General features: G+C 38.0%; 1 protein-coding gene across 1 annotated transcript in view; it reads left to right on the top strand.

Annotated features, from left to right (window-relative positions):
- EIF3H (eukaryotic translation initiation factor 3 subunit H) overlaps nucleotides 1-19,830 on the top strand; it is a 96,082-nt gene extending 76,252 nt beyond the window's left edge. The window contains exons 3-8 of the mRNA XM_002927836.4: nucleotides 5,031-5,198; nucleotides 6,724-6,823; nucleotides 8,041-8,190; nucleotides 16,017-16,137; nucleotides 18,134-18,266; nucleotides 19,601-19,830. Coding sequence (XP_002927882.1) covers nucleotides 5,031-5,198; nucleotides 6,724-6,823; nucleotides 8,041-8,190; nucleotides 16,017-16,137; nucleotides 18,134-18,266; nucleotides 19,601-19,698 — 770 coding nt within the window. The 3' untranslated portion in view covers nucleotides 19,699-19,830. The remainder of the gene's footprint in view (nucleotides 1-5,030; nucleotides 5,199-6,723; nucleotides 6,824-8,040; nucleotides 8,191-16,016; nucleotides 16,138-18,133; nucleotides 18,267-19,600) is intronic.

Here is a 19,830-nt window from a genome sequence, read left to right as displayed (position 1 = left end):
TTTCACTGAGAAATTGTATTTCAGTAAGGCTCACTTACAATAATGAAATAAAAAAGATGATTTTAAAGATGAGGGTGAGGAATTGAAGGAGAAAGAATGCTGGTTAATTATTCCACTGAACTAAAAAACTTCTATTTCCTTGTCCTTCTCAGTGATCTTCAGGAGAACTCAGATCTTAAGCTTTTTTGTTGTTTGCCAGTGTAACTCCAGATATAGCATTTAAATATAAAACAACATATTATTTTCAGTGTTTTCATATTTGGAGATAAAAACAAGAGAAAGCCTAACAAATGTGGATTTTTGAAAGGAATAGTTATTGGGCAGCCTGCCTCAGTTAAGACAGTTTTAGCTCTAGGCAATTTAAAATTGACTGTTTTGCAAAGAGGATATCTGGAAAAAGTGAATATGAATATACTGGTGCCAAACTTCGAACAGTTATTCAGTGTTGTAAACCAGGCTCTCCTTTGCTTGGGAGAGGCTTAACCAATTAAGACAATTGTAGAGGTTGAAGAGATTTATGAAACTGCAGCTCATTTTTATAATCCTTCCAAATTTCATAGCACCACCTTAGTCGCATGTTAAGTATTGCTTTTGTATTAGTAATTTGAGTTGGCTTAATAGTAACTATCAATTTGTTTTTGAAATTCATTTGCTTTGCACTGTTTCTCCTCAGTCAGTAGGGTGTTTGCTTTTTAGGCTAAGAATGTTTAAAAAATAAAAAGTTCTTTTCTGAACTTTTCAGTATACAGTTCTGAGCTGAACCCTTCTGTTGGATATTACCATGATTTAAAAATAGTTCCCCTCCAAAACAGTTTTCCTCTTGCTATTCATCTTTGGAAACTCCCCCAGGAATATTTGGTTATTAATTCAGAAGTGAATATCATTGGTTGAAATTGCTGCTTTTGGGCTTCTTTTTGTTAAATATGAGAACTTTAGAATAAAAGTGAAAGCGTGCCTAACCCTGGACCAGCTCTGCAGGGATGCCAGGAAGTGCTTATTTCTTAATTCATTGACTGGCATTAACTCAACAGTAGAGAGTTGTGGTACTTTGTATCAAGGAGCCTCATTTTTTCTTTTCCTTCTCTTTTTTCCTTTTGTTTCTTTTGCTGTGATTCTCTTGCGTTCTGAGGTGTGAGGCACTCCCTAGACTGGGGTGAACCTTATCTCTGCCTACGCACATCTTTTATGCCCTCCTGGTAAAACTCCAGCCCAATAAAGTGAGTCCAGCTGGGCAGGAGAAGGCAAGTATGGCTCTACCTCCCACTCACCGAGAAGTTGAGGGCTGGGACAAGGCATCCTCATAGCCATTTCCAGAAAGCATGAGCTTCCTCCCCTCCCCTGTTACCTTAGTGTTGTAGCTAAATTGGGTCTCTTGTGTGTGCCTTAAGTGCCCACCCCCAGTATAACTCCTGAGAGAAACTAGCATAGCCACAAAAGCAGTGGCGTTCACCTGGGAGATTAGAATCTGCAATGGTCGTTCCTTATTTCCTGGGTGAAATTTACTGGCATCTCACCATTTCACGATTTTTTCCTTGTGTCTTCCATAGGCCAGAGGGTAGACAGGTGTTAGCTGTGTGGCAGCTCAGATCATTTGACTGGTGGTAGCTGCCAGGAGCGTGGTTTTGAGACTGTATTAGTGGGATAGTCTGCTGTGTTTCTCTTATCCTTACTTAGGTTTGCAAGGATACTTTTGCAGGGTTTGGTTTTGTGTTTTTTGAAAACTTGGGTTGGAGGAGGAAGAAAGGCAACACTGTGTGGGTGAAGGGAGATAAGAGTCACATGTCTTTGTCACCATGAAAAGGGAGGACACAGACTGAAAAGTCTGCAGACAAAGCAATTCACTTGGTGGGCTGTGAGGTTTTTCTTGTTCCTCAGCTTCTATATAATGGAAAAACATATCACTTAAATTTTTTTGTTGTTATTGAATTAAACTTACCTCTTTGAACTGTGCACTTACTGGAGGCTCATATGAATAGTCCTGGTGAGGACTGGGCCTTAGTGCACCCCAGCTTTACTTTGAAGCTCATTCTTTCCACAGATCACTTACAGTCCTTTATTTTTTAAAGAGTTATTTATTTATTTATTTTAGAGAGATCATGAGGAGAAGGGGCAGAGGGAGAGGAAGAGAGAATCTTAAGCAGACTCTCTCCTGACTGTGGAGCCCTACATGGAGCTCTGCATAGAGCTCAACATGGGGCCTGATGTGGGGCTTGATCTCACGACCCTGAGATCACAACCTGAAGCGAAACCAGAGTTGGATACTCAATGGACTATGCCACCCAGATGCCCCATCACTTGCAGCCCTTTAAGATCCTTTCTTTCTGTGTGACACCCAAGAGGACAATTAAGTTGTGTTTTTTAATTTTTAAAGTTGGGGTGGTAAGTCCAAACCAAAATAGAGAATATCTGGATATTTCACATAGAATAGGCCCAGACTATACTTTTTGTGTAATAGTGAAATCCCAGTACCTTGTAGATTTTTAGAAGCAGTTTTATCAGCTTACCTGTCTTGTTCTGCCCCTTACATTTTAATATTCATTTGCCTTATTTATTTATTTATTTATTATTTATTTTTTAAAGATTTTATTTATTTATTCGACAGAGATAGAGACAGCCAGCGAGAGAGGGAACACAAGCAGGGGGAGTGGGAGAGGAAGAAGCAGGCTCATAGCGGAAGAGCCTGATGTGGGGCTCGATCCCATAACGCCGGGCACGCCCTGAGCCGAAGGCAGACGCTTAACCGCTGTGCCACCCAGGCACCCCTGCCATATTTAGGTCATATGAAAACTCTTATAAACCTTAAAAGTAAATTTTTATTAGAGCCTTGCGAGCTCATCTCTCTACTTCTCAATTCTCAAGAAGTAAATACGCTGGAGCAGTGGTATTTCCCATAGAGCCACACGCCTCCTATCCCTTAGTCTCTTTCTAGCTGAGAGGAATACTTCATTTTCATTCTTGTCCAAGGGGCTATAAAATAGATAAGATTCTGGGTGAAGAAGGAATTTAGAGGTTTGCTACTAATCACAGAGTTTGTTTTACCTCCTGCATCCTGAAAATGCTGTCATAAGACCTATTGTATTCAGGCTATTTGGGGAGAGACTTAGTAAGATTACAGACTCTCTTCCAGAGAAATGGATTTTTTAAGTATTAATACATGCTGAAGGCTCTGCTTTAGTCTCTAGAAAAATTATTACTTAGGAGTAGCATATTTAATGAACACTGTGGAGTTGCATTTTGACTGTGATGTGCTCTCTGATCTTTCTGGAGATGGGAAGGCTGAGCATCAGAAAAGGATCAGTAACTGGACAGCAAGATTCCCCATGGGAAAAATGTAAAGGCTAGGACGAGAACCTAGATCTCAAGATTCCAAGTCTTTCCTTTTTTCTACTGTTGCAAATTGAATCTAACTTCTGCTTATATTACACCTAAATTGTACATTGGCGGATATTTTGGAAATACTGATTTTTAAAAACTCATCTTATAAAATCATGTTTGTACTGTCAATTGCTTGGTAATCTCTCCCCATCTCCTCTCTTTTCCTTTAAAATGAATAGTATTGGCTCCTGTTTTAAACTTGTGATATTGGAACTTTTTAGTCAAATGAGTGATTTTATTTTAATTTAAAAGAGGGAATTTTAAAGCAGAAAGAGGCCATAGCAATGGTTCTATACCATATTTATGTGGTTGATATGTACGAATCTGTTAAACTACCTGGGAAGGAGGTCTGTCATGTGCTAGAGAGAAAATTTTAAGATAAAAGATAATTGACATTATCATTTTTCTGGTGCTTCTTCTTGAGGCCATCATATTGTATATAAAAAGAAAAACTGAAAAACCATATCTTGAATAGTTGAAAAGTTGGCTGCCATATTTATCATGAGAAATACAACCTTCCTTGGAATAAGCGGATTTATAATTTCTTTGCCTAGTAACAAATGTTGGAAAATAAGATTGTGACGATCTGAGGGAGGTTCTTTTGTACTTTATGATCCTGAGTCTTGTTTGCTTTATAAAACCATAGTGCTATAACCAAGGAAATGACAGGCATATAACTTTACTTTTTCTAAAACCTGATGAAATGATTAGATTCCAAGTTAAGCCAATATATTTACTCCACGTAGTTGTACATTCATTATAATAGGAATAACGTGGGTATTATGTTGAGTATAAAATTTTCTCCTGTATTGCATATTTGCTGCTCATTATTGGGCTATATTGCTTTTTAAAATCTTTTATTAATTATAGTCTCAGTTTGCACCTATTTAATAATACTGCTTTAGGTTAATAATATACATTATAGTCATTAATTTGATGAAAGTAGAAGTCTTTCAACCTTTTCATTCTATACATGGTGATTAACCTATAACTCTAATGAAAAATTAATATCTGTTACTTAACACAAAAAAACACACAAACAAGAAAAAAGAATTCTTTTAAAAATTTAGCATATGCAGCAGGGGGCACCAGATGAAGGCAAAAATGAATTCTTACATTTTAAATCAGCTACAGCTTGTATTCTGTTCACATTTAAATAATGTGGTAGTTAATTGTTTCCCTATTCATTTTCTTGATGATTTTAACTTCTCAGTTCTAAAAGCTGTGTTGAAGGAGACGTTGATAAGTATTCTCACTTTATTAATTCAAATGAAAGGTCTTAAAACCAGCCAGTTTAGCAATTATACAAATTTTTTCTTAAACATTTACTATTTTTAGGAGTTTTAAGAAGGGAGTGGAAACCACATTTAATAATTTCTTGTTTAGAACAAGGCATTATTATTGTGTGTTTTTAGTAACTTTCCTACAGTATGTTATCTTATTAATGAAAAACGGAAAGCTTCAGTGATTTGAAATGATTTGAAAGCTTAAATTCATTTTCGGTATATGTGAACTGAATGAATTTTGAATCTGGAAACCTGTTCCCTTTAGCTAATAAATAGTTGTGTAAAAACCCGTTTCCAAAAAGTCTTGTTTTTGCTATTTGTGGCATCACTAAATAGTTTTTCTTTTACTCGTTCCTCCCTGTCATCTAGTCCAATATCAGATGGAAATGATGCGCAGCCTCCGCCATGTCAACATTGATCACCTCCATGTGGGCTGGTACCAGTCCACGTACTATGGCTCGTTCGTCACCCGAGCGCTCCTGGATTCTCAGTTCAGTTACCAGCATGCCATTGAAGAATCTGTCGTTCTCATTTACGGTTAGTAGGAGTTTCCTTTATTATTCTTTTCTTCCCTTAATGTTATTACTACTATTTTTGCTTTCTGTCTTTTTGCCTCTAAGAGCAGCCTGGCAGGCCTTCGCAAGTAAATACCAACCCTGTTTCTGCAGCAGCCTCAGCAGCAGCTAAGTCTAGACAGGGTTTCCTTCTTTCTGTTTATTTTTCTTGCTATCAGAGCCCTGATGTGTACATTTTGGAATGCTGGAGTAGCTGCTTCATTTTTATTCCTCCATCTCCCCTCCCTCATGTGAAGGGGCTGGTGGAACTAGACCAGATGTCTAACAAACCCCAATTGCTAGAGTGTCTGGCTCTGTACGTGACTGACCAATCATAACACAGTGTGCCAAGTTTTTTTTATACCTCTGACAGCAGCGTACAAAACCTGGACTGTTTCTTAGCACAAAGATTTTTTTCTTTTCGGCCTATTTAATGGTGTTTCCTCAAGCTCTCCAGACCAGATGTTCTGTGCTGTATCAGAACTGTAGGCAATTTAACAGCTTTATAGCCTTCCCCCTCCCCAAACACTCACAGTTTGCCATATCTGGCAGACTTGCATATAGTTTCCAGCTGAGAAGTAAATGTAACGTCCTGAGTATCTGTCAGAAAAAATACTAATGAATACGATCAATCTTATGAGCTGCCCCAAAATTGTTTCAGTATGTTAACAATTGGATTACAGTAAAGAACAAGTTGTTAAAGTGTACTTATATTGGCTGGAAACATTGCATCATCAGACCTTGATGAATTTTCCACTTGTTTCAATCTATTTTGGTTTTCATTTTATCACCTATTGCTAAAAGTTTCACTGTGTTAAGTTTCAGACAACATGAATGTTAACACAGGTTTTAGGCAAATATTGGCTTGCCGGAGCCGTTATCATGCAGCAAGTGCTAAGCTCCCTTACTCATGGAGTGTGTAAGCAGCTAGTTTTGGCAAAATGAGTTTCTCTGAAACTAAAAAGACACTTTTGTGATAGCACTTTTTAGTCGTTTTGTTTTTAGAATCTGTTTTAACTAAAAAATTTGGACATCCATTACTAAGATGGATACATTTTGTTCGCGGGGCTATTCATTTAAATTAGTGGACTGAAGTACACAAATGCATGCAGTGTATTTTCACATTTAATAGTCATTAGTATTTTTCTTCTAATTACACAATATGAATATAAGGTATAGAGAACATATGAGATGTTTAATTTTCATCAAGATTTCTGGTTCAAGCTGACAAATGGATTTGAAAATAACTTCATTTTGAATCTTCTGTTTTACGTCAGGGAGAAAGTTACTCTACCAATTACAAGTAGGATGATAGGATTCCTACATTTTCACTTAACTGTTCACTATCCTGTTTTTAGTCTGCTTCAAATTGAGTTTTCATCTTTTATTTTGATCTTCATTTTGCAAAGATTGTATAAGTAACAGCGTGCCTAGAACCAGTGTCATTCAGGCAGAGCACTGGCAGTAACAGAATTGTTAGTAATTTCTTTCTCTTTTGCCTATTTGAGATCCCATAAAAACTGCCCAAGGGTCTCTCTCGCTGAAAGCATACAGACTCACTCCTAAACTGATGGAAGTTTGTAAAGAGAAGGATTTTTCTCCTGAAGCGTAAGTGTTTGGGGGCCTATGAGGCTAATGGTAAAGCATTGGCTGTTTTCCTTTTAAGATTTTAGTTTGCCGCATTTATGGAATCCTTGGTGGTGGTGGTGTGGTAATGCTTTTGCCATGTGGACAGTAGAAGTCTTTTGCGTGGCCGAGCACCACTTGATTTCTCCCTTTGCATGTTTAAACTGTTCTTTATGGAATGTCTCATCTGTTGTTCTCACTGTGGGTGAATTCAGTTGGAGTGGAAATTAATTAGCTACTGAATTTGAAGAAATAAATTATTAAATAAAGGAGATGGGATGAGTGACCGGCGGCTATCAGACTGTGTGCTCTGTGTCAGGATGATTGTGAACTGTATGTCTTACTTTCTGAGCTCCTGTTTCATGGGGGTGGGGATGGGAAAGAGACATTTTAAAGTATCAGTAAGGAATGTGGCATTTTGGAAATTTTATGGGTGATAAGTATGCACAGAATTGATCAGTAAAACTGTTTTATGATCTTACATAATGGCATTGGAATATTGACATTAAAATTTTAAAAAATTCAGAATTCTTTCATTTTCTGTTAATTATGGGAATTTTGATTTATTAAATTAAAGTTAGTGGCTTTGATTTCATGTAGGACAGACAGTTTTTGCTAGTTCCTAATAACTTGTAAAGAAATTAAGGTGCAAAAGATTTTAAAAGCTAACTCATGAACAATTCCTGGGTATGATAGTTACAACTAAATTAATGAGAAATTGCATTCTTGCTGTGTTCTGAACTATTGTATATAGGATATCCTGTGAGTGTTCTGCTAGTTGTTAATTTCTTTAGTTGGGTAGGCTTTTAAAAAGAACTTTCCAAGAACTGAGTATTTCTCTGTTCTAGCTATTTATTTTAAATGTTTTAGATAAAGATTATATAGCATAACTTCCCATGACATTTACATTTTAGTATCAGTGAAATTTTGAAGATACCTGATTACTAAGAAAGAATAGTTTCTTCTGCCAAGAATCTTGTTTTCTGGGCTTTATAGCTCAAACTTGGATTGTTTTCAGTGTTATTCAAATCATTCGACTTATGCTTGACTCTGTAAAACTAGTTTCTCTCTCTTTTTTAAAGAGTGCTAATGAAACAAAGATCTTGGAGAGGGCCTGTAATTAGGGAAAATGTATGAAATAGTCAATTTAACACTTACTTCTGACCACCAGACTAAAGTATTTTTAATATGCTTCACAGATTGAAAAAGGGAAATATCACCTTTGAGCACATGTTTGAAGAAGTGCCGATTGTAATTAAAAATTCACATCTGATCAACGTCCTAATGTGGGAGCTTGAGAAGAAGTCAGCTGTAGCAGATAAACATGAATTGCTTAGTCTTGCTAGCAGGTAAGTGGCCCTGTCTAATGAAAAGTCCTTTTTTAATCACTTTCTGTAAAAGATTCTTTCACTTAGAATTTAACCCATGGATCAAGAAAAAAATTACCCAAGCACATTTTGAGGTTCTTGAGACCTATGTAACGACACGTAGTATTCGTCCAGCGCTGCTAAGATCCCAGGAGAAAGGTCAAACTGATAAAATGAAACAGTGTTTGAATACTAATAATTCCTGTTTAAGAACCTTCTGATGCCTTTCCTTTGCTGTATCATTTTTGCTTTGATAGCATAAGTGCCCATGGGGGAGGGTTTTTTTTTTGGTGGTGGGGGGGCTTATTAGTTTTATTTATTGTACACTGTCATTGGAGGTGTATAGTATTATGTCTGAATATTTAATAATGCTCAGGAAAAATACGAAAATGCTTCTTTGTTTTACTGGTGGCACTTGCCCTTGTTCAGATGCAGACCCTATTAGTAGTGAGCTTCCAATGTGGATTTTCAAGTAAAATTAGAATTTTCGGAACCTGACACTGGCTTTTGCTGTCTTAGACAGTGGTGACATAACTTCCTCCATTGTGACTGCTTTAGCTGTCTAGTTGCTACATATTGTTTATTGTATTGGTAAAGTGCTGACTGAGGTGTTCCAAACAGATTATTTCCTTTATGGAATTAATGTTTCTTTTCCTAGCATTTATTGCTCTTTCCAGAAATATAGGCAGAATCGTATATATAGCTACTTGCTCTTTCCAGAAATATAGGCAGAATCGTATATATAGCTACTCTTAAGTGCCCTTTAAGCTTGATCTTAGTGATTGTTTTGTGGTAGGAGAATGCTAGCAGCAGACTTGTAGAATGAAATTAAATAGAGTAGGTAGTCAGTCTATAAGCATTTGTTGGATGGCTGGAAAAAAAAAATGTGTTTTCTTAAAGCAACCAGTTTGGAATAGAGGCTTAGTTGTTTGTCAGATTTCTCTAATCCCAGATAGAAGCTTGTACAAAAGAACATACAGACTTTGTACTTCTTTGTTAGAAGACAAGTAGGGTGAACCCAGGAGGACCAGAGAGCCCAGCATTGTTGTCCGTGCTCTGGGATGGATAGGACCGTGCTTGAAGTGCCACTTTGTATCGCATGAATCCATCATAGGGCCACTAGAAAGTCTGTGTAGAGAAAGGAGAGGCAACTGCATGGTTAGCGGAGTGCTAAGTGATACAGCCAGCTTGCAAGGCTAATTTGGCACTGAAGAGTATACTGTTGACTGCAAACATATAATAGTCCTTTAATTTGTCTCTTTTAGAAGGTCATACTTTTCTTTATTGCTTTTACAAACACACTCAGCACACCTGTATTTAAAGCATTTGCACTAAGAACATTCTTTAGCATGCAAGGTTACAATTTGATGTATTAAGTACATATAGTTATACAATAATTTTAAATTTACTACATGAAAGCGTTTGCTTATATAATTTATGCCTTCATCTTTTCCCAAGCATATTGAGCATGCAAAACAAATACAGCCCTTTTGTGCTTTAAATTACCAATGAGCTGGTCTGTAATGTCTGTTTGTCCAAAACAGCATTTATAATAGCCAAGAAAATGCTCCTAGTTTGCCATTGCAACTAAGATCTAGACAAATATTTTATTATAGTTTTTATCTTCTGTATTTTATGTGAAATGGAAAGAGGGGCCCTTTCCTTTTCAAGTGAAATTATTTGAAGGTAAATTTGTGTTCCTGTTGGAAGGAAAAAAATGAAGCAACCCTGAAGGCAGTGCCAATACTGATGGGCTGTTATACTCATCCAGACTGATAATACTATTTTAAAAGACTGAAATATAACCTTTGTATTTATCAAATTTTAATTTATTTTTAAGATTTATTTATTTGAGAGCGATAGAGCAGGCAAGCGGCGGGGGGAGGGGCTGAGGGAGAGGGAAAGAGAATGTCAGGCAGACGCTCACTGAGTGTGGAGCCTGACATGGGCTCCATCTCATGACCCTGAGATCATGGCCTGAGCCGAAATCAAGAGTCAAACACTTAACTGACTGAGCCCCCCCCACCCCTGGGCACCCATCGGATTTTAATTTCTTACATCAATAGCGTGATGGTAGCCAGTCGCCATAAAATTTTTTCTAAGAAACCACTTCAGAAATCATGCCCAAGAAACTCCTCAAATTTTGCTTGGTCTTGCTTTTCATAACCCGTATGTGGATACCACTTTTTTGGTTTACCTGATATATTTGTCTTAGGCTGTGAATAAAACATACTACATTTCCTTTCATTTAAAATTTTTTTTTAATTTTTAGTTTTAATTTTATTGGATGGAAGTTCTAGCAATGGCTGTTTCATAACAGCCTTTATTAATTTTTAAAAATGTGTTACCCAAGCCTTCAGCTTTTCACACGTGAAGAAACAATTCTGTTTTTATTTCCTCTTTACACAAGTAAACTAAGGGTGGGCATTATACATTAAGGATAAATTGATACTTCAGCCAGAGCAGACTTCTCACTGCATGTCTTGGTTCACATCTGTTTAAAGTGAGCTATTTTTCAGTTCTTTGTTTCCTTGACAATAAAAGAAAAGGCTGTGTTATTGAGACTCCTAACAGTTACTCCCTGGTTCAGTATTCTAGTTGAATTGGTACTGAAAAGATCCCCATAAAGTTGCTCTTGGTAATGGACCTGATTTCCTGTGAATGTTATCTGTGAAATAGGTATTATTTTAATTCCTTTTGCCCTTCAAGATCTGTTGTACAGATTTTTGAGTGTATCTTATTGGGTATATATTTTTTTAAAGATTTTATTTATGCGACAGAGGTAGAGACAGCCAGTGAGAGAGGGAACACAAGCAGGGGGAGTGGGAGAGGAAGAAGCGGGCTCATAGCGGAAGAGCCTGATGTGGGGCTTGATCCCATAACGCTGGGATCATGCCCTGAGCCGAAGGCAGACACTTAACCGCTGTGCCACCCAGGCGCCCCCTTATTGGGTATATTTTTGAAGGACATTGTAGTAATAAAGATGTTATGAAATGTTTAAAGACCATGTATCTGTGCTTGTGTTTTTTCACTAATTACATATATTTAACAATACATAACAATAGTACTTTATATTAAAGACATTTTTTGGTGTAGAATCAGAGGGTCTATTCTGGTAGCACCTTTCTTATTGCTTATAATCAGTGTAGTCAGTCTCCAGGATTTAAGGTGTGGGAACAAATAATAGATCTCTGTCTGCATATGGCAGTAATTCTCCTTTATGATTTTCTCCAATATCACTACCCCGCTCCCCATCGCCCAGTTGTAGGGTTTGTAGGCTCTTTCTCTTCTCTGAATTCCTTTTGCACTTCAGCATATATTTAAATGACTTATTTAACAACTAATTGTATAGTAATGATAGCATTTCTATCTGATGCTAGATCTCTGGGCCTCAGTTCTTCCACTGGTAGAGATGAAAGGGTTGGTGCCCTCTTCCTTAGGACTGTCCCATTCCTGTCCATCCTGCCTTCTTGGGATCCGACTGGGCTCTTCTATACTCTCTTACCTCAGGTATCTTCAGTTGCTCTCCATACTGGTTCTTTTCTATTAGGTTTCTTTTTCTTTTTCTTTTTCTTTTTCTTTTTCTTTTTCTTTTTCTTTTTCTTTTCTTTTCTTTTCTTTTTTTTAAAAGATTTCATTTATTTATTTGACAGAGAGAGAGACAGCCAGTGAGAGAGGGAACACAAGCAGGGGGAGTGGGAGAGGAAGAAGCAGGCTCCCAGTGGAGGAGCCTGATGTGGGGCTCGATCCTGGAATGCCAGGATCACGCCCTGAGCTGAAGGCAGACGCTTAATGACCAAGCCACCCAGGCGCCCCTCTGTTAGGTTTCTTGGTTTGTTTTCCCCATTAAAAAAAAATTGAAAATGTTCAACTCCTCAAAAAAATTGAAAGAAAACAATCTGATGAACACACACAAACGTTTTGCCTAGATTCACCAGTGCTCTGCCTTGCCACATTTGTACCTGCTCTCTATCTATATACATAAATGTGTAACTTTTTTTTTCTGAACCATTTGAAAGTAAATTCCTGACATGACTTTTAACCCCTAAATATTTGAACATACATCTCCCAAGAATAAGGATGTTTAAATTTAAGTCTCCCTCATCTTAAAAAACAAAGTTACAACAAAAAGCACTTTTTGACCTCATACCGTTATTAACCATTTCCTTTCACCTTTTGGTTCGTAGCCACCTGTTGTTTTTTTTTTTATTAAAGATTTTATTTATTTATGTGACAGACAGCCAGCGAGAGAGGGAACACAGCAAGGGGAGTAGGAGATGAAGAAGCAGGCTCCCAGCGGAGGAGCCCGATGTGGGACTCGATCCTGGAACACCGGGATCACGCCCTGAGCCGACGGCAGACGCTTAACGACTGCGCTACCCAGGCGCCCCTGTTTTGTTTTGTTTTTGTTTTAAAGATTCATTTATTTATTTGAGAGAGAGAGAGTGTACGCAAGTGAGTGTGGGGTAGGGCAGTGGAGCAGAGGGAGAAGGAGAGAGTCTTAAGCAGACTGCACTCTGAGGGTGGAGCCCGATGCAGGGCTCAGTCTCAGGACCCTGAGATCATGACCTGAGCCGAAATCAGAGAGTTTGGTGGTTAACCGACTGAGCCACCCAGGCACCCTGTATTCATCTGTTTTTATAGTCAGACTTCTTAGTGTTCTATCTGTTCTATGCTGTCAGAGCTCTCACTTAAGTCACAGAGGACAGCTTTGTCACTGTGTTACTGGGTGTCGTTGTAGACGCTTAAACATGTAATATGTTGATGACTCCTCCTTCCTGAAATACCTTTTTTTGGAGTCTTTGCAACTGCAATTGTTAGGTTCCTTCTCATTCTCCATGGTGAGCCCTCTTTGCTCATCCCTAAATACCAGTATTCCTCGGGTCTGTCTCCTCATGTGTACATTGCTGGGGTGATTTCATCTTATTTGTGTGTCTTCTGCTACATCAGGCCAGGGCCTCATTATTTCTATTCCTGATTACTTTAGCAGTCTCCTAACTTCCTGCTTTTAACCTTTTCCTCTTTCATTGTAGTGATCTTGCTAAATGCAAATTCTGTGATCATATTACTCCTTTGCTTAACTTGTTGGCCAATTCCGCATTGTCCTTAGAATGGAATCCAAACTTCTAGTCCTGGCTTCCAAGACTCTCTGTGCTGTGACCGTTGTCTGCTTCTTAGTTTCATTGCTCTCTTTTTTTCCCAGTCCTGCCCTTCTGTGCAGTTCTCAAAGGCATTATGCTTTTCATGCCAGAGTGTCCGAACACACTGCCTTCACCCAGTATCTGGCAGTGTCCCTCCTACCTTCCTTGTCTCCACCTCCTCTTTGAAAACTCTAAATTCAGCTGTTAGATAATCTGGAAACTCTCATCTGGTTCTGCCATACTATCTTTTATGCTTCCATTCTCTTAGAGCACTGACACCATTGTGCTGTGTTTATCTGTTTGCATTCCTGTCTTCTCACTAGGACGGGTGGAGTGCAACAGTGTCTACATAGTTTAATCCTTAGTTTCCGACAGAGTGACTAGCAAAGTAAGCATGTACTCAATAGAGTGTCTTGAAAGAGTGCATTTAGACGACAGAGTATTGTTAAATTTTAATCTTGAAGGTGTATAGAACACCGTGTGGCTATATAATCAGTGGATCTGGACATTTGACTAGCTACTTGGTAGAAAAAACTGTTTTATTCGCTCACCTTTCACATAGTCCCAGACACTTAATTAGAGGTGAGTTAAAATCAAATTGGTAAGAAATTAGAAGAAAACAGAAACAAATACTTAATCTTGTTTCCAAAGAAAAAGAAATATTTTCAAGTTAAAAAATGATTCACAAAATTAAAATGGAATAAGAAAAATATGAAAACTTAATTTGAAAAAAGCACTTTTTCAAAAAAGCGAAACATTTGAAAAAAAGATTAAGTCATTAGGCCAAGTCACTGGGCCAAGGTTATGTAGATAGTGCCAGACCTGGGATTAAAGGGTACATTTATTTACACATACACACACACACACACACACACACACAAACACACACACATTCTGTCCTTTTCTGCTCTTTAAGAAAGAGCTAAAACTTGCTAATTTTCTCCAGGTTACAGATAACAGTCCATTTAGGATCCATATTGTAACTAAATTTACTTTCATTTATTCCCAACTTTTCCTGTCTGTTCCTTCCTCAGCCTGCCCCTTCTCTGTAAATGCCATAACCAGCATTTGGCTGCTCAAGCCAGGAAACTGGGAGTCACTCTTGATTTCTCTCTCACTTCTGCCCATTTTTCTCATGCTTTCCCATGTTACTGCCACCATCCTCGTCCAAGCCACCACTGTTCTCTCTGTAATACCACAGTAGATTCTGTGTGTGTATGAGTGTGTGTGTAGTTTTTAAAGTAGAGATAAAATTTACGTAACATAAAGTCTGCCATCTTAACCATTATTTTACGTTCCCATCGCAGTGTATGGGTGTCCGGTTTCTCTACATCCTTGCCAGCACTCCACAATAGGCCCTTAACTCATCTCCTGGCTTCTACTCTCCAGTCTGTCGTGTCTATAGCAGCCAGAGTGGTCATTTTAAAATTTAAGACAAAATAAATCACAAACAGGTACAACTCAAGGGCACCATTTATGTTGGAGTTGAGGGGTCTCATTCACACTAACTGTTGTGGGGTGATCAGTGGTGCAGCTAGAGGCTTCCCATCTCTGTCTGACCTCTGTAACCTATCACTGCTCTAGCCGTTCCAGACCTCTTCTTTTCGTCTGCCTCGTTCTTGCCCATCTCAGGCATTCAGCACTGATGCTGTCTTCTGCTTAGAATACTTTTTTGCTTGGCTGATTCCTTCTAAACATTTGCTTTCAGCCTGTCCTCTCCATAAGGGAAAGAGATAGGGCAACCATACTATCTAAAGTGTTTCTACCTTTTTTCTCTTCCCCACTCCCCATCATTTGTAAGCTCAGTGAAGATAGAGACCATGAATGTCTCATTCATTATCATTTCTCTGTTTGTTAACACTAAAGTCAGAACATAATAGGTGCTTAATACTTGTTTGAAATGAATGAATGAATGATGTTTGTTAACTAGTTATTTTTAAAGTACGTATACATAATAGCAGGCTTTACCAAGGGAGATAGTTGCAGGCAGAAATCAGTGAATATGGTGGTCATCGTTATAACCGTGTGAGCTCTTTATAAAAGATGATTTTGGTAAATGAGTTGCAATAGGAATTTCTGGAGAGAAAAAGAAGTGTGAATGACTGTATATGGATTCTAGGAAGGGCAAGAGGAAAGGAGCCCTCTTTTTTTTCTTCATTTGGTTTTACAGAATAAATGCTGTTGTTGTTCTTTTAGAACCTGCTGGATAGAGGAGTCACGTACCAGAGGTCTTAGTGTGTTTGCATGGTTCCTCCTTTCCATGGCTCCTCATTTAAATGCTCTGGAGCACAGTCGGGGAGGGGGTGGTGCTAAGGAAAAGGGTGCAGGAGTACTGAGCTTAGGTTAAACTTGGTTGTTCAGAAAATGCACATTATAGATAACCTGCTAGATATATATAACAGCTCCCACTCTAATACATGTATGCTCTGATAATAAGAAACTGAGCTATTTCAGATACTCTGATGGTTACAGGTGTGGGTTCAGTATGGAAAGTTTAATAACAGGCTGACTCAGATTCTTTCCTGTCCCCTTGCTTTTATGTGGATGTGTGCTCTCTCATTCTTTTAGCAAATGGCAAATCAATTTAATATCTTAGAAGTGTTTAGAGCAGTGGCAGACCTATTGCTTTAAGGTATAACATGTCAGTATATTTACTTTACATTTCAGCAACCATTTGGGGAAGAATCTACAGTTGCTGATGGACAGAGTGGATGAAATGAGCCAGGATATAGTTAAATATAACACATACATGAGGAACACAAGTAAACAGCAGCAGCAGAAACATCAGGTTGGTGTTATGGGAATATTCGACAAACACAGAATTTATTTCTAAGTACGGTGCTTTAAGAGTTATCTTCAAAACGATCAAAATTATATTTGATAAAGCATTGACTATTAGTAACTCTGTCATATTTAATTTATCATCACATACTATTTATAAGTTGTACTTAAAAATACCTGTTTTAAAGAGAGCCGGTATATTAAGCTCAGATCGCGATGGCAGTGTTATGCAAATAAGAGATACATTTATTGAGAAAATCAGAGGCAAAAGAGATTCTGGAGTGTCACAGCTCATTTCTTTGCTAACTATAATTGGTTTGGTAGTGGCTCATTGCAGCATAGTTAGCAATCTTCAGTTCATTTGAAAAACTGAGCAATTGTGATTAAGAGCAAGCAATTTTGATAGGAAATAATAGACCAACTGCTGTGAAATAGATGGTATAATACAGATAAAGCCCTGGAACTACCTGAATATTCTCGTATGCACATATACACTGCTGTGGCCACTTAAGCTTCTCTTTATTCTTGTTGCTTGAAGGCTGTGTGATTTTCACAGTTCCTGGAGTATTGTTTCTGGACTGTATTGCTCTGAACTGTTCTTATAGCATTTGATTCATAGATAAGTTGATTCCAGAATGTTTATCTGTGAAAGCATTTGTATAGGACTACTTGTGTGTTCATTAAATGTAGTTTAAACTAGGTGGTGTTAACTAGACAGTTGTCAGCTCAGCTACAACTTAAGTGGCTCTGAGAATATTACTTTTTAAAAAAATTGTATTATCAATCTTCATATATAGTGAAATTTAAAATACTTTCTTTCTACCGTACTTAGAATTTAAAAAACACAAATAAATCTATAATGTATATACTTTTTAACTGAAAAGAGGATGGGTGGTAAAGATGGCAATAGTGAAAAACTTATAAAGGGTGGTGGGGGGAAGGACAGAAAGAACCTCACTTGATTCCATTCTCCTGCTGGCTCTTCCAGTAGGGAAAGGATGCAATCTGAAGTATCAGATTAAAATCCTACCTATGAGACATTTGATTCTGGAAACTAGTCTTACGAGTCTTCAAATTTTGCATTTGATTTTTATTTGTACCAGCACCATTCATAACCCTTTTTAGATTTGTCCAGCTTCTACCCTCAAACCCTATGAGGAGTATAGAAATCTTTGCAAAAAGCAAGGTACTCCTTTCATTAGGAGCCCAACGACTTAAATTTTTTACTACCCCACCTTGGTTTCTCATTACCTGACCTTTTAAAGGTTCCGTGTGGGATATTTTCCCTCTGCCCTTGTAACGAACCCATAAGTATTACCTCTTAATTGTAATTTGCTTGGTAAGTTTGTAGTTGATCCGTACCTTTAGATGTATCCCCACCTTCTCTTCTGCGAATCCTAGGAATCCACAGTTTGGCAGTTTCTGAAGCATTATCTAAGCTAATATTCATTCTTAGTTATAGAGCTAAAAGCACAGCTGATTAGTAGAAGTATTTACTATAATAATAATAGTGATGGTGATGGTGTTACAGTATCAACATCATCAGCATTATTGTTGTTTTGGTCAGTAGGAATAAAGTTGAAAAAGTCCCTCAGTGTGGTGGTTAATTACCTTGTGACTACAGTTAAGATGAGTCATACTTAATAACGCTCTCATCTACCCCATTGTCATAAGTGGTAAAATCACTCCCCTTCACTCACTAATCACGAGCTTCTTTGCCTTTTAAGCCTCCAGTTTCCCACATAACCAGTTTGCTTTTTCCATATCATTGGTTGTAGGCTCTTAGAGCTCAAAGTGACATTAGAGTTTCCAACAAAGAAATTTCCTTTGTTGCCATATTTATTGGCTTCTTATGAGGAGGATTTACCACGGGTTACCATTTATAAAACTGAGGTTGAAATTCAGGGCAGTGGGGTTTTGCCGATTGCATAATTGATGGAGACCTTTTTTTTTCCTCCTCACGTAGAGAAAAATAACCAAATCATTTCTTCTCTGAATTTTAGTATCAGCAGCGTCGCCAACAGGAGAATATGCAGCGCCAGAGTCGAGGAGAACCCCCACTGCCTGAGGAGGATCTGTCCAAGCTTTTCAAGCCCCCTCAGCCTCCTGCCAGGATGGACTCGCTGCTCATTGCAGGTACCGTTAGCCCCTGTGGACACGGCCGGTTCCTCTGCTCCTCAGGGAGCAGAAGACAAGAAGAGATTTAGAAACACAAAACTAAATCCTAAATCTAGTGTATTTAAAATGGCTGACTGATGAATTTGAATCTAGCACCTATAATTTCTGAAATATAAGAATTTGTCAGTCTTTGTTATTTCTAAGGTCCTTTCAGTGCTTCTTCACTCCGTGTTTATCTAAACACTTTTGAGATAGCATTATAAACTTTCTAAAGTGGGAAGGTTTTATTTGAGTCATCTTTCATAGAAACCAGGGGAAAATGTTTACGTTCCATGACGCAGAAGACCATTCAGCTCAAGCTGCTTGCTTTTCATGTTCCAGCCTAGCACTGAACCCATGTCTGTATGGGTGCTTGGATTTCCCTTGCTTTGACTTACATCGTAGCAATAGGAGTGCAGTTCTGGATGTACTTTGGAAGCGTCTACCATAATAACACTGTCTTTCAGTGGTGGAGTCTTGGTAGGACTTGAGTTTGCTCTTACTTAGCTGTGATAACCTTATTTCTGTATAAATGTTGCTAAGTACTGTTTGATTCAATCAGCTTAGAGTGAAAATCCCACTAAAAGAAAAGCTAATATTCCACAATTTCTCAATTCTATATATACATTTTCAGTGTGTGTGTGTGTGTGTGTGTGTGTGTGTTGGTGGGGGAGTCAGATTCCAAATTCTTAAAACTTTTAGAACACATGTAAACTAAATTTAGGATATAAAATACCTTGCACAAATGTTGCATCATATTAGATCATTAGTTTTAAGACTTAAAGAGCAGTGATGGACCCCTTTCTTCATGGGGACTCTCTGCTTCTGCTCTGTCTTGGGTCAGAAAAGGATCCCGTAATATTTTCAGAGCACAGCCTGAAAACTACTGTACTTGTGCACATCTGGGTCAGGTGGGTCCATTTCATTTGCAGTTCTGTGATTTGGTATCTCCTGTGTACCTGGCTGAGGAGAGCCAGTGCTGTTTTCTCACTTGTCTTAGTAACAGCGTGCGTCCGAGCTCCACAGTCAGTATCTTTTGATTGATAGCTAATATGCACTTAACTGCTGTCATTTTGCTTCCGTCTCCACGTAAACAGGAGTGGAAGATAGCTTATTTTCAAAAGAATTTACATTCTTTATTATAAGGGTATGGACAAACAGAATTGATTCCTGTAAACTCTGATTCAAAACAAAACAAAGTAAAATTCTGGTGATTGTGTATTGTGCTGATTTTCCTGCTTTCCTAGTGTTCTATGTCATTTTATAATTTGTCGAACATTGTGACTCTCTTTCTCACTTTCCCAAATGCACAGGCCAGATTAACACTTACTGCCAGAACATCAAGGAGTTCACTGCCCAAAACTTGGGCAAACTCTTCATGGCCCAGGCTCTTCAGGAATACAACAACTGAGAAAAGGAGGTTTCCAGAAAAGGAGTTAACATGGACTCTTGAGATCACATGGGGCCAATTCTTGGGAGAAATACGCTTGCCTATTGAAAAGTCTTTCTAGCTAATAATAAAATAAAAATAAAACAACCTTGA

Source organism: Ailuropoda melanoleuca, chromosome 9 (assembly GCF_002007445.2).
Source record: "Ailuropoda melanoleuca isolate Jingjing chromosome 9, ASM200744v2, whole genome shotgun sequence".
Classification (NCBI taxonomy): Eukaryota; Metazoa; Chordata; class Mammalia; order Carnivora; family Ursidae; genus Ailuropoda; species Ailuropoda melanoleuca.
Note: the sequence above shows the minus strand (reverse complement) of the source record. Positions and strands in the feature narration are given on the sequence as shown.